Source organism: Dendropsophus ebraccatus, chromosome 9 (genome assembly GCF_027789765.1).
Source record: "Dendropsophus ebraccatus isolate aDenEbr1 chromosome 9, aDenEbr1.pat, whole genome shotgun sequence".
Classification (NCBI taxonomy): Eukaryota; Metazoa; Chordata; class Amphibia; order Anura; family Hylidae; genus Dendropsophus; species Dendropsophus ebraccatus.
This window is the reverse complement of record NC_091462.1, coordinates 113,665,480-113,676,557: the sequence shown is the minus strand read 5'-3', so window position 1 is coordinate 113,676,557 and position 11,078 is coordinate 113,665,480. Positions and strand designations below refer to the sequence as shown.

At 47.3% G+C, this 11,078-nt stretch overlaps 1 protein-coding gene across 2 annotated transcripts; it reads right to left on the bottom strand.

Moving 5' to 3' along the window:
* Positions 1 to 719: 719 nt before the first annotated feature.
* LOC138800531 (uncharacterized) lies at positions 720 to 7,861 on the bottom strand. Of its 2 annotated transcripts, XM_069982275.1 has the most exons (4): positions 7,432 to 7,567; positions 4,086 to 4,195; positions 3,682 to 3,950; positions 720 to 2,890 (listed from the first exon to the last, which is right to left on the bottom strand). In XM_069982275.1, the coding sequence occupies exon 4, from the start codon at positions 2,840 to 2,842 to the stop codon at positions 1,487 to 1,489; it is 1,356 nt and encodes a 451-aa protein (XP_069838376.1). In that variant the 5' UTR covers positions 2,843 to 2,890; positions 3,682 to 3,950; positions 4,086 to 4,195; positions 7,432 to 7,567; the 3' UTR covers positions 720 to 1,486. The 2 variants fall into 2 exon arrangements, with proteins under 2 accessions (XP_069838376.1, XP_069838377.1); XM_069982276.1 differs by lacking the exons at positions 4,086 to 4,195; positions 7,432 to 7,567 and adding an exon at positions 7,822 to 7,861.
* Between the last annotated feature and the right edge of the window lie 3,217 nt (positions 7,862 to 11,078).

Sequence of the window (11,078 nt, the reverse complement as noted above, 5' to 3'; positions counted from 1 at the left end):
AGGAATGTATACTGGGGCCACAGGAGAGCTGCCAGGCCTTATCACCCCAGGAATGTATACTGGGGCCACAGGAGAGCTGCCAGCCCCCATCACCCCAGGAATGTATACCGGGGCCACAGGAGAGCTGCCGGACCCCATCACCTCAGGAATGTATACTGGGGCCACAGGAGAGCTGCCGGACCCCATCACCTCAGGAATGTATACTGGGGCCACAGGAGAGCTGCCGGACCCCATCACCCCAGGAATATATACTGGGGCCACAGGAGAGCTGCCGGACCCCATCACCCCAGGAATGTATACTGGGGCCACAGGAGAGCTGCCGGACCCCATCACCTCAGGAATGTATACTGGGGCCACAGGAGAGCTGCCGGACCCCATCACCCCAGGAATGTATACCGGGGCCACAGGAGAGTTGCCGCCTGAATAACACATTAACGACTCAACACTATTCATCTAATGTGTGCAAACTAAAATACATGCAAGTGATCCGGAAAGTTCTGTGGACATGGAGAAGTCCCACAAAGCCAATCTAAGCCAATCCTATAACTGAAGAGATACAAATAGGAGAACCAGCAGCACTCCGTTCTTATAGAATTCAAACGTGACTTTATTCCATACCATAGTTGTAACATTTCAACCTCCTCTCACAGTCTTTTTCAAGCATGCTGCGAGAGGCGGTTGAAACGTTGCAACTTTTGTATGGAATAAATTTACGTTTCAATTCTACAAGAACGGAGTGCTGCTGGTTCATCTATTTGTATATAATTGCGGACGCGAGTCAAAGGTCTCACCTGCTGGCACCATTCAACTATTTGAAGTAGTGCTGCTCTCATCTTAAAGTAGATAGATAGGAGATAGATAGATTCCCCCATAATGGACCTCCTGTTATGGGATCTGATTTTGCCCCCAGGACAGAAGGGTATGGTGTTTATGCCCCCTTAGGGTATGTTCACACAGGGGCAGCTCCAAAAGTGAGATGTCATTCTATTTGCCATGTTTCACCCCCCCCCCTCCTGTTGAAGTCAATGGCAGCAGGGTTTTGGGCAGGGTTACACGCTGGTTTGACAGTCGCTGCCTGTGTGAACATACCCTTAGGCCAGTGCCCCCAGCCCATTATTTGCTGACAATAGTCCTGCACAGTTTTCTACCCGCAGCAAAAGGATTGGGATCAGTGAGGGTTGGGGCTCCAGTCTCTGAGGGCCCCATAGGTTGCAGGGTGTGTCTCTGTGGCTTGTTGTCCTTTAAGTAGAGAGAGCTTGAGATCTATGAAGAGTTGACCTAGTTGTCCCTCCACTATACAGACCCCCATACGTGTTCCCATCTTTGTTTTAAGGTATATTTGGCGGCACTAGATTAACCCTTCAGAAATAAAGCGCTGTACTGTAATATGAGCAGCTGGCTGTATATAATAATACTGTATGGTATACAGAGGGAAGCCCCTCACTGACGGGACCTTCACCTGTCCGTCTTCACCTCATCGTCCATGTTACACCAGCTGTTGCTCCACAGTGGGTGCTGGGATGTCTTCTTGTACTGGAGGCTTCTCTGGTTCTTCCTTCATTTGTGAAGTGTCCTCCAGCAATGGCTTCTTCTCTTCCTCTGAGGCGCCTCCTTTGCTCAGCTCATTCACCTCAACCACTGAATCGTCCTTCTTTTCGGCAGTGGTAAACGTGATCATCTCCTGCTCCTGGCCTGGTTCTGGTTTGTTTCCTGCCGTCCCGTTTTCCGCCCCCATCGGATGCTGCATCATCTTCCCCTCTCCCAGCTCCGGCACTTGCCCGGCCCATACATCCTGCCTCTTGGAGCTTTTTCTGTGAAAGTTTTGGGAGCCACTCCGCCTCTTGTTCCTCACCAGTATGACCACTACAGTGATCAGGATCAGGACAAGGATCACCATAATGACCACAATCAGGACTAGTTTCTTCTTATTGCTGTCGTCTGATGCCTTATCCTTGGCCCCCTGGTTATTGTTATCAGGGGCCTGTGTCAACAGTGATTTAGGACTTTCTGGCATCTCACCAGTAGAAGTGGTCTCATACCCATCATCTTCTTGACTTGTAAATGGCCCATGTGAAGGAATAGTGACATTGGCTGGTTTTGGACTGAGGTTGGACAGTGATGGGTCTTTTGTGGTGGCTGAACCGGTGGTTATTTCAGTTGATGTTTTCTCTTGAGACGTCACCCCATCCGGACTTGTGTCTTGCTTAGAGGTTACTTTTGGCTCTTTTGTACTGGCATGAAACATTGTAGGCCCCTTGGTCAAGGGAACAATGAAAGTAGTGGCGTTATTGCTGGGTGTATTGCCCTCTAAAGGGGCAGCCAATGGACCACCTCCTTTGGGGGTTGATGTTTTTTCTTGAGTTGTCTCACCAGCTGGACTTGTCTCTTGCACAGGGGTTACTTTTGGCTCTTTGGCACTTGTATTAGATATCAGAGGATCCTCGAGCAAGGCATCAGCCCCCTTATGATCAGGTGTACTGTCAATTAAAGCAGCAGCCACTGGACCTCTGGTGGTGGGCCTGATGGCTATCTCAAGCACTGGGAAGGTTGATGTTTCTTCTTGAGTTGTCTCACCAGCTAGATTTGTCTCTTTTTCGAGGGTAACGTTAGATTCTTTGCTACTTCCATGAGAAGTAATAAGTTTCTTAGCTGAGGTATTATTCAAAGTAGCCTCCTTATTACCCAGAGAATTGTCATGTAAAGAAACGGGCAAACTGTTCATGGTCGAAATGGGTAAAGTTTCGGCACTGCTGGTTTCCATCTCTTGGTTAAAGCTATTCGTTGATGAAGAACAAGCCATGGACAGGAGGAGCAGCCCCAGCTTCAGAAGGTGACCTCCCATGATGATCTTTCCAGTGTGTTGGGTTCTTTTTCTTCTTTTCTACAAAACCTTAAAAAAAAAATGTCACCATGAGGAATATGAAAAGGATCTCAATATCTACCCATGGCTGCTCTCCAAGACTCCCAACTAGCAATGTTTCAGGGGACTGTAAACCCCCTTCCATAGTAGAGGGGTAGACAGATACCCTACCTAGTACAGTGTGTTTATGAAGACCACCAGTAAAAGCAGATTGAGGAGAAAAGCTGATACCCTCCTCCTTCCCTCTCCCCTCAGAAAAACCTGAGTTATGGTACCGGAAGGGTGCTGGCTTCTCCTGTACCACAAGATTTAGTAATTTCCTGTGGTTGGAAAGTAAGTTAGAAGAAATAATTCTAGAAATGTGATGGTGGAGAGGATACAAGTAAGGTGGAGGGAGGCTTTGTCTCATGAGAACCTTCTTAGCTGGCAGAACGTTGATTCTTGAACCTGATTTTAACATGATCCCTTCTCCGGGAATGAGACAAAAAGATCATCTTAAGTCACGTCCCCTTTATACCATACGGTAGCCCCAATGAACATTAGTAATGGAGTCCACAATAAGTATATGATAATACAATACAAGCATAATGTCTGTAGCCACTATCGCCTACAGCTACTGATCCAATTTAGACAAACTTTAAGTTTTTAGATTTTTTTTTTGCGGGGTCTTCTAAGGTCAAGGTTTCTCAGAATGATTCTAGCAATCGCTATATAGATGTGATCATGTACAAGTGAGGCTGAGTCCCTCTTCCAGTTGAGTTGTCGACACTTAAGAAACCAAAGACAGTATAGAAGTGAATATCGAGATTTGGTCTCCTTACCTGCTCCCGAGGATGGTCCGAAACCTTCGCCTCCACCCAATGATGTCCTGGAGTGTTGAGCGCCAGTCACTGTGTGCACCTCCTCATTTCCTCCAGAAGTGGTAAGTGGTGGCGTCATGCAGCTTAGCTCATTCTCTTATCCGCCTGTAGTTGGTGTAACTTCCTACTTGATGATGGGAGGGATGACCGTAAATCAGAACTGAGCAGAGACGTCCCCCGTCCGGCCACACTGACTCATATCAGGCGTTAGATTGCTCGATGCTTATTTCCTGCATAGGAAATGAAAAAAGATATCTAAAAAAATTGTCTTAAAAAAGAATGGTGGATGCCCATGAGATAATTGGCGGGAAAGGAGTATCTCCAAAATTGGGTCAACTTTTTCCTAATTCCAGTCTATGGTCTACCTGTTGTCTCCAGGAGTAAAAAGGAAAGAGATCCTGATCCAAGAACCCCCAACTCTCTTCAGTATATCTCAGGGGGGGGGGGGTCCTCAATAATAGACAATGATACACCACTGTGTAGAGAAAAGACATAAATTATATATCCTTGGAACCCTCCATCTGCTACTCAGCGTACAAGCAGTGGTGTAGCTACCATAGAGGCCGACCACGCGATGGCTACCCCCAGGTAGTGTGGTCTGCCTCTATGGTTGTTATGGCTAACAGCTCCCTGCCCCCCACGATGCACATACTCGACCCAGTGGCTGCACAGTATCGTGTTGTTCCATTCTCCCAGCTCCCTGGCATGTGACTTATGGGAGAATGGAACGCTGTGGGATTGTGCCCGCCACCGGGTCCTGTGAGTATGTGCATCACGGGGGAGGGGGCCTGACTCTACTGAAGTGCAGGGAGGAGACAGATGGTGTCTCCCCAGACTCATGGCCACCTTCCTTCTCACCTGCCCATGACGCTCCAGCCGGCCTATTGGATGTCCGGGGGTTCTGCGGTAAGCTTTATTGGTTCAGTTATATGAGCACAATTTTTTTGCTGTTTTCTTGAAAATTTAAATTGGATGTGGGTGGGGCTTAACAAAAGGGAGGGGCTTTGTGTGTGTCAGAGGAAGAGTAGGAATGGCTGGGAGAAGAGCTTTTCTGTAGTCCTGACATGCTGTTTATCAGCCAGGACACGTCCCTTACAGGATATAGAGATTATTACAGCAGACTTGTACACGTTACTGTTCCTCAGTGTGATTGACACATAGGCTCGGCTTATTTCACCTTCCTTCCCCATTTGCTTGCAGCTTCCACAACATGTCTGGGTGTCCTGTGGCCCTCCAGTTTCCCAGCATCCCTGCTGCTCTCTGGAGATGGTCTGGGTGCGGATGACATTACGTGTCTCATCCGTTGCTCACCGTAAATACTGGGCAGCAATGGCGGACATCACCGACTAGGGGTATCCAGTAAGGAAGCAAGACCCCATAACAGAGTCCTCATCCTATGTCCCCAATGCTTCATGCCACCATAGCTGATCTCTAGTGAACAACCAAGAGTGGTGGAAGAGTAGACAAGTGGATCTGGGGACGGTACAAGCTAGGTGGTATGTAGGGGCAATGCGGCTGCCATTATGGGGGCACCGTGGCAACCTATCTGACACCAATGGATCTATATGGGACAATGAGTTTGATAATTTCCCCCCTCTAAGTTCTTATTATAGGGTCACTAAAACATCTATAGGGGACATAGTTATTGTTATGGGCCCCCAGGCATCTATACGGACATACGGTGATAGATATAGAGATGGCTCTGTCCTATACTTACATTCTCCTTGTAACCCATAGCAACCAATTACATTTCAGCTTTCATTTCTCATATTGCTCTGGTAAAATGAAGGCTGAGCTGTGATTGGCTACTATCGGCAACATAGAAACTAAGGGGGAGATTTAATATTTAAGCCATTCTTTTGGAGTGGAAAAGTCGCAAACAACATAGCTGCGCAAAATTTTGCGACTTTTCCCCGACATACACCAATCAGGCCTACTTCAGCTTACACTGAAAGTAGGCATGATTTATCATGTGCGACTAACTAAAATAGTCGCACATGGGTCACAGACTGACTCCACATTAGAGGTGGTGTATATGTGGAGCCAGTATGCTCCATGGTTCGGGTGCAGTGCACCCGGTCCACAGAGTGTAAGGGGCAGCAGCATCAATACTAACCCTCTGTGGCTGTACAGTAAGGAGGGGTGCACTGCAGACCCCTCTTTACAGTACAGGAGCAGGGAATCCCCTAATTAAGCTGGGATGCCCTGCCCAATGGGGTTTCCCACCCAGAAGCAGAAAGCAGTCTGCTTCTCAGCGGGATATTAACCCCCTGGGGACCAGAATGTTCTGGCACTGCACCAGCAAGGAAGGGGGTTAAGTGCTTCCTTTCTTGCTAGGGCAGATGCAGTACGCTCTCCATGGGGGGGGGGGGGAGAGGGTGATGGTAGGGGCTAGGGATTACCTGATGCCTCTTCCTCGGTATTTGCCAGCAGTCCCAGTATGTCGGACGCGGCCGGTACAAGGGGCAGGGCCGGGACATACCGTGACTGCTAGCAACTGTGGAGGAAGCAGCAGTAGGTAACCCCCAGCACCCACATGGAGAGCAAACTGCATCTGCCCCAGCAAGGAAGGGAGCACTTAACCCCCTTCCTTGCTGGTACAGGTACAGTGCCAGAACAGTCTGGTCCCCAGGGGGTTAAGTCCCTGGGAGCCAGACTGTAGCTCCCATGCTGGATGTCACCCAGCTTTCCCAGGATCGGGTTAACCTTACAGAATGCTGGGAAAGCTGGGTGACCACCAGCATAAGCATGGGAGTTACAGTCTGGCTCCCAGGGACTTAACCCCTTACTTGCTGTCTGTTTTTGCTTGTTTTTTTCAGATACAGGTATGCAGAGGATTACGTCGGATTTGTTTGAACTACGTCAGTGACCGGCGGACTTTAATGTTCAATAAAATGGTCAACGAGGGGTGTGGGGGTGTTTTTATTTGAATAAAAAAAAATTCTAGGTGTGTTGTGTTTTCTTTCATTACTTTACAGGCTTAGTAGTGGAAGCTGTCTGATAGACGGAATCCATTACTAAGTCGGGGCCTAGTGTTGGCTGGTATAAAATGGCTAACACTAACCCCCCCCCCCCATTATTACCCCAGTACCCAATGCCATCAGGGGTACTGGGAAGAGCCGGGTGCCAGTGGTCCCGGAGCGTAAAAATCGCCGCTCCTGGACTGGGCGGCAGCAGGCTGGTATTATTGGGCTGGGGAGGGCCTAAACCAATGGCTCTTCCCACCCTGGTGTTACTAGGCTGCTGTCGCTTGGTTTTTAACCCGGCTGGTTATGGAAAGGGGGGGATCCTATGCAGGTTTTTTTATTATTACTTATTTATTATCCTGGATGAGTGATTGCATCCACCTGCAGCATATCATGTGTGTGTAATTGTATCAATCTGCGGCAGATCCTGGATGTGTGATTGCATCAACCTGCAGCAGATCCTGGATGTGTAATTGCATCCACCTGCGGCAGATCCTGTATGTGTGGATGCATCAATCTGCGGCAGATCCTGTATGTGTGATTGCAGCAATCTGCGGCAGATCCTGTATGTGTGGATGCATCCACCTACAGCAGATCCTGGATGTGTGATTGCATCAATCTGCGGCAGATCCTGTATGTGTGATTGCATCCTCGAATTAAAGAGTATAGAAATGTCTAAAATTTTCTTAGAGTGAGTTGCTCTTATCTAAAATTTCAGCCATGTTCTCTGTTCTGAATATCGCACCTCATACATCCAGCACCATGTGGCAGCGTTTGCACTACACTTTACGCCGGGCCGTGCCCCTTTCCCACCTATTTGGGGGCAGAGAGAAAAAAAAATGCAAAACAACAATAATTAAATTGTGACTAGTTGTTACATCGGATAACTTAAACATAGCGAGGTACCGGGGAGATTCTCCTTATTGTCCTCAGTAACCAATCGCAGCCCAGCTTTCAGTTTACCAGAAATAAGAAAAATAAAAGCTGAGCTGTGATTGGTTGCTATGAGCTACAAAGAGAATCTTTCTGTAAGACAGCGCAGTAACCGAGGCTGCCAGGTGTTGTGGTTTAGCTGGGGTGAGGTGGTATGTACCGCTACGCCACTTGTCACAGTACCAGGAGGGGTAGTGCCCACCTCTGGCTGTCCTGACCAGGGCCGGCCTTAGGGTAGATGGCGCCCTGTGCAGAATATTCTTTTGGCTGATTGTAGCCCATCCCAAGACACACACTGTATATACTGCTTACACAGATAGATATACACATACAGACACACACTGTATATACTGCTTACACAGATAGATATACACATACAGACACACACTGTATATACTGCTTACACAGATAGATGTACACATACAGACACACACTGTATATACTGCTTACACAGATAGATATACACATACAGACACACACTGTATATACTGCTTACACAGATAGATATACACATACAGACACACACTGTATATACTGCTTACACAGATAGATATACACAGACACACACTGTATATACTGCTTACACAGATAGATATACACATACAGACACACACTGTATATACTGCTTACACAGATAGATATACACATACAGACACACACTGTATATACTGCTTACACAGATAGATGTACACATACAGACACACTGTATATACTGCTTACACAGATAGATATACACATACAGATACACACTGTATATACTGCTTACACAGATAGATATACACAGACACACACTGTATATACTGCTTACACAGATAGATATACACATACAGATACACACTGTATATACTGCTTACACAGATAGATGTACACATACAGACACACACTGTATATACTGCTCACACAGATAGATATACACAGACACACACTGTATATACTGCTTACACAGATAGATATACACAGACACACACTGTATATACTGCTTACACAGATAGATATACACAGACACACACTGTATATACTGCTCACACAGATAGATGTACACATACAGACACACACTGTATATACTGCTTACACAGATAGATATACACAGACACACACTGTATATACTGCTTACACAGATAGATATACACAGACACACACTGTATATACTGCTTACACAGATAGATATACACATACAGACACACACTGTATATACTGCTTACACAGATAGATATACACAGACACACACTGTATATACTGCTTACACAGATAGATATACACAGACACACACTGTATATACTGCTTACACAGATAGATATACACAGACACACACTGTATATACTGCTTACACAGATAGATATACACAGACACACACTGTATATACTGCTTACACAGATAGATATACACATACAGACACACAGGGGGAGATTTATCAAACATGGTGTAAAGTGAAACTGGCTCAGTCGCCCCTAGCAACCAATCAGATTCCACCTTTCATTCCTCACAGACTCTTTGGTTGCTAGGGGCAACTGAGCCAGTTTCACTTTACACCATGTTTGATGAATCTCTCCCATAGTGTATATACTGCTTACACAGACACACAGTATATATATCCTGCAAACACAGACACACATACAGTCACATATACACATACCCACCACTGGGAGTTGTTGTTGTCCTACCACACAGAGCCACACAGGAGTATGCTGGGAGTTGTTGTCCTACCACACAGAGCCACACAGGAGTATGCTGGGAGTTGTTGTCCTACCACACAGAGCACTAACACACACAGACAGAGATAGATAGATATACTCCCAGTCACACTGCAGTAGTAGTGGAGGATGTCTCTGCCCATGAGGAGAAGCAGGTAGAGCGGAGGATCACACTGCTGATGTCTCCGTCGGGGGAGGGGGCAGGGTTATGGGCCTCTGTGAACCTGGGGGCCAGGCTGCAGTCACATGTCTGGGGAGAAGAGCTTCCTGGGCTGCTGTGCAGAGGCAGGGCCGGATTTATGGCCTCAGGGGGACACAGGTGGCGCCCCCTTCCTGCCGGGAGTGCACAGCGCCCTGTGCGGCCGCACTGCTCGCACACCCCTAAGGCCCGCCCTGGTCCTGACACACTACTTACTTAGAACAGGTGTAAGTGCAAAGTACTGTAACCATAGAGTCCAGCATGTAACCAGGAACAACATTTACGGAAGTCACTAAAAATGCAGAACAAAAATAGTAGATGTGGCGGTAAGAATACCAGCTCAAGGATTGGACAGGCAATAATTGACATAAACGTGGCATAAACAAGAATCTGTACACACATTAGTTAACCCCTTGGCATATACAGCCTCCTTCAGCTATGTAAGTGAATACAGTGCAGTATATCTACTTTAGTGACACCTAGTGGCGGATGTGCAGAATGTGAGTTTCACCCAGAGCATACCTTTAGAATAGTACCTGACGACAGGTGTGCAGAAGAGAGTGGGGGTCACACCTGCTCTGGGACACTACGACAGCACTATAAATCCCCCCTATAGTTACTGTTATAGGGTCACAAAGACATCTACAGGGACATAGATGCTACTATGGGGTCACCAGGACATCTGCAGGGGATATGGTTACAATTATGGGGTCACCAAGGCATCTACAGGGACACAGTTACTATTATGGGGTCAACAGGGCATCTACATGGACGTAATAGTTGCTGTGGGGTCACCAGAGTATTTACATGGACATAGTCACTGCTATGGAGTCACCAGGACTTCTACAAGGACATAGGGGGACATGTATGAAAAGGCGTTCATGCCTTTTTTAGGCGTAGATGGAGCATATCCGCGTAAAAATATTCACAAATGGTATTTTTGCGATTATTTTTTTCACATCTGTCCCACCTGCGCCACCTTCACCAGTGGGGCAGAGAAGGGGCGCTACGGGGGTTCGGGAGCATGCAGAGGGGGCGGGGAGTTTGCGGGCGCCGCATTTATCATTTCCGGTGGAAAAATGATACTGAAACATACGCCAGCTCTGGCGTAGGTTTCAAAACTTTTGCACGGACAGACTCTGTGCGATCGGGATTTATGCAGAGGCAATGCGCCGCTGCATAAATCCCCTGAGCTGCGGAGACAATTGTAAGAAACGCCGGACTTCATAAATGTCCCCCTAAGTCTCTTCTGTGGGGTAATCACGGCATCTACAGGGACATAGTCACTGCCATGGGGGGTCACCAGGGCACCTACAGGGACACAGTTACTATTATGGGGTCAACAGGGCATCTACAGGGACACAGTTACTATTATGGGGTCAACAGGGCATCTACAGGGACACAGTTACTATTATGGGGTCAACAGGGCATCTACAGGGACACAGTTACTATTATGGGGTCAACAGGGCATCTACAGGGACACAGTTACTATTATGGGGTCAAAAGGGCATCTACAGGGACATAATTGCTGTGGGGTCACCAAGGTATTTACAGGGATATAGTTACTGC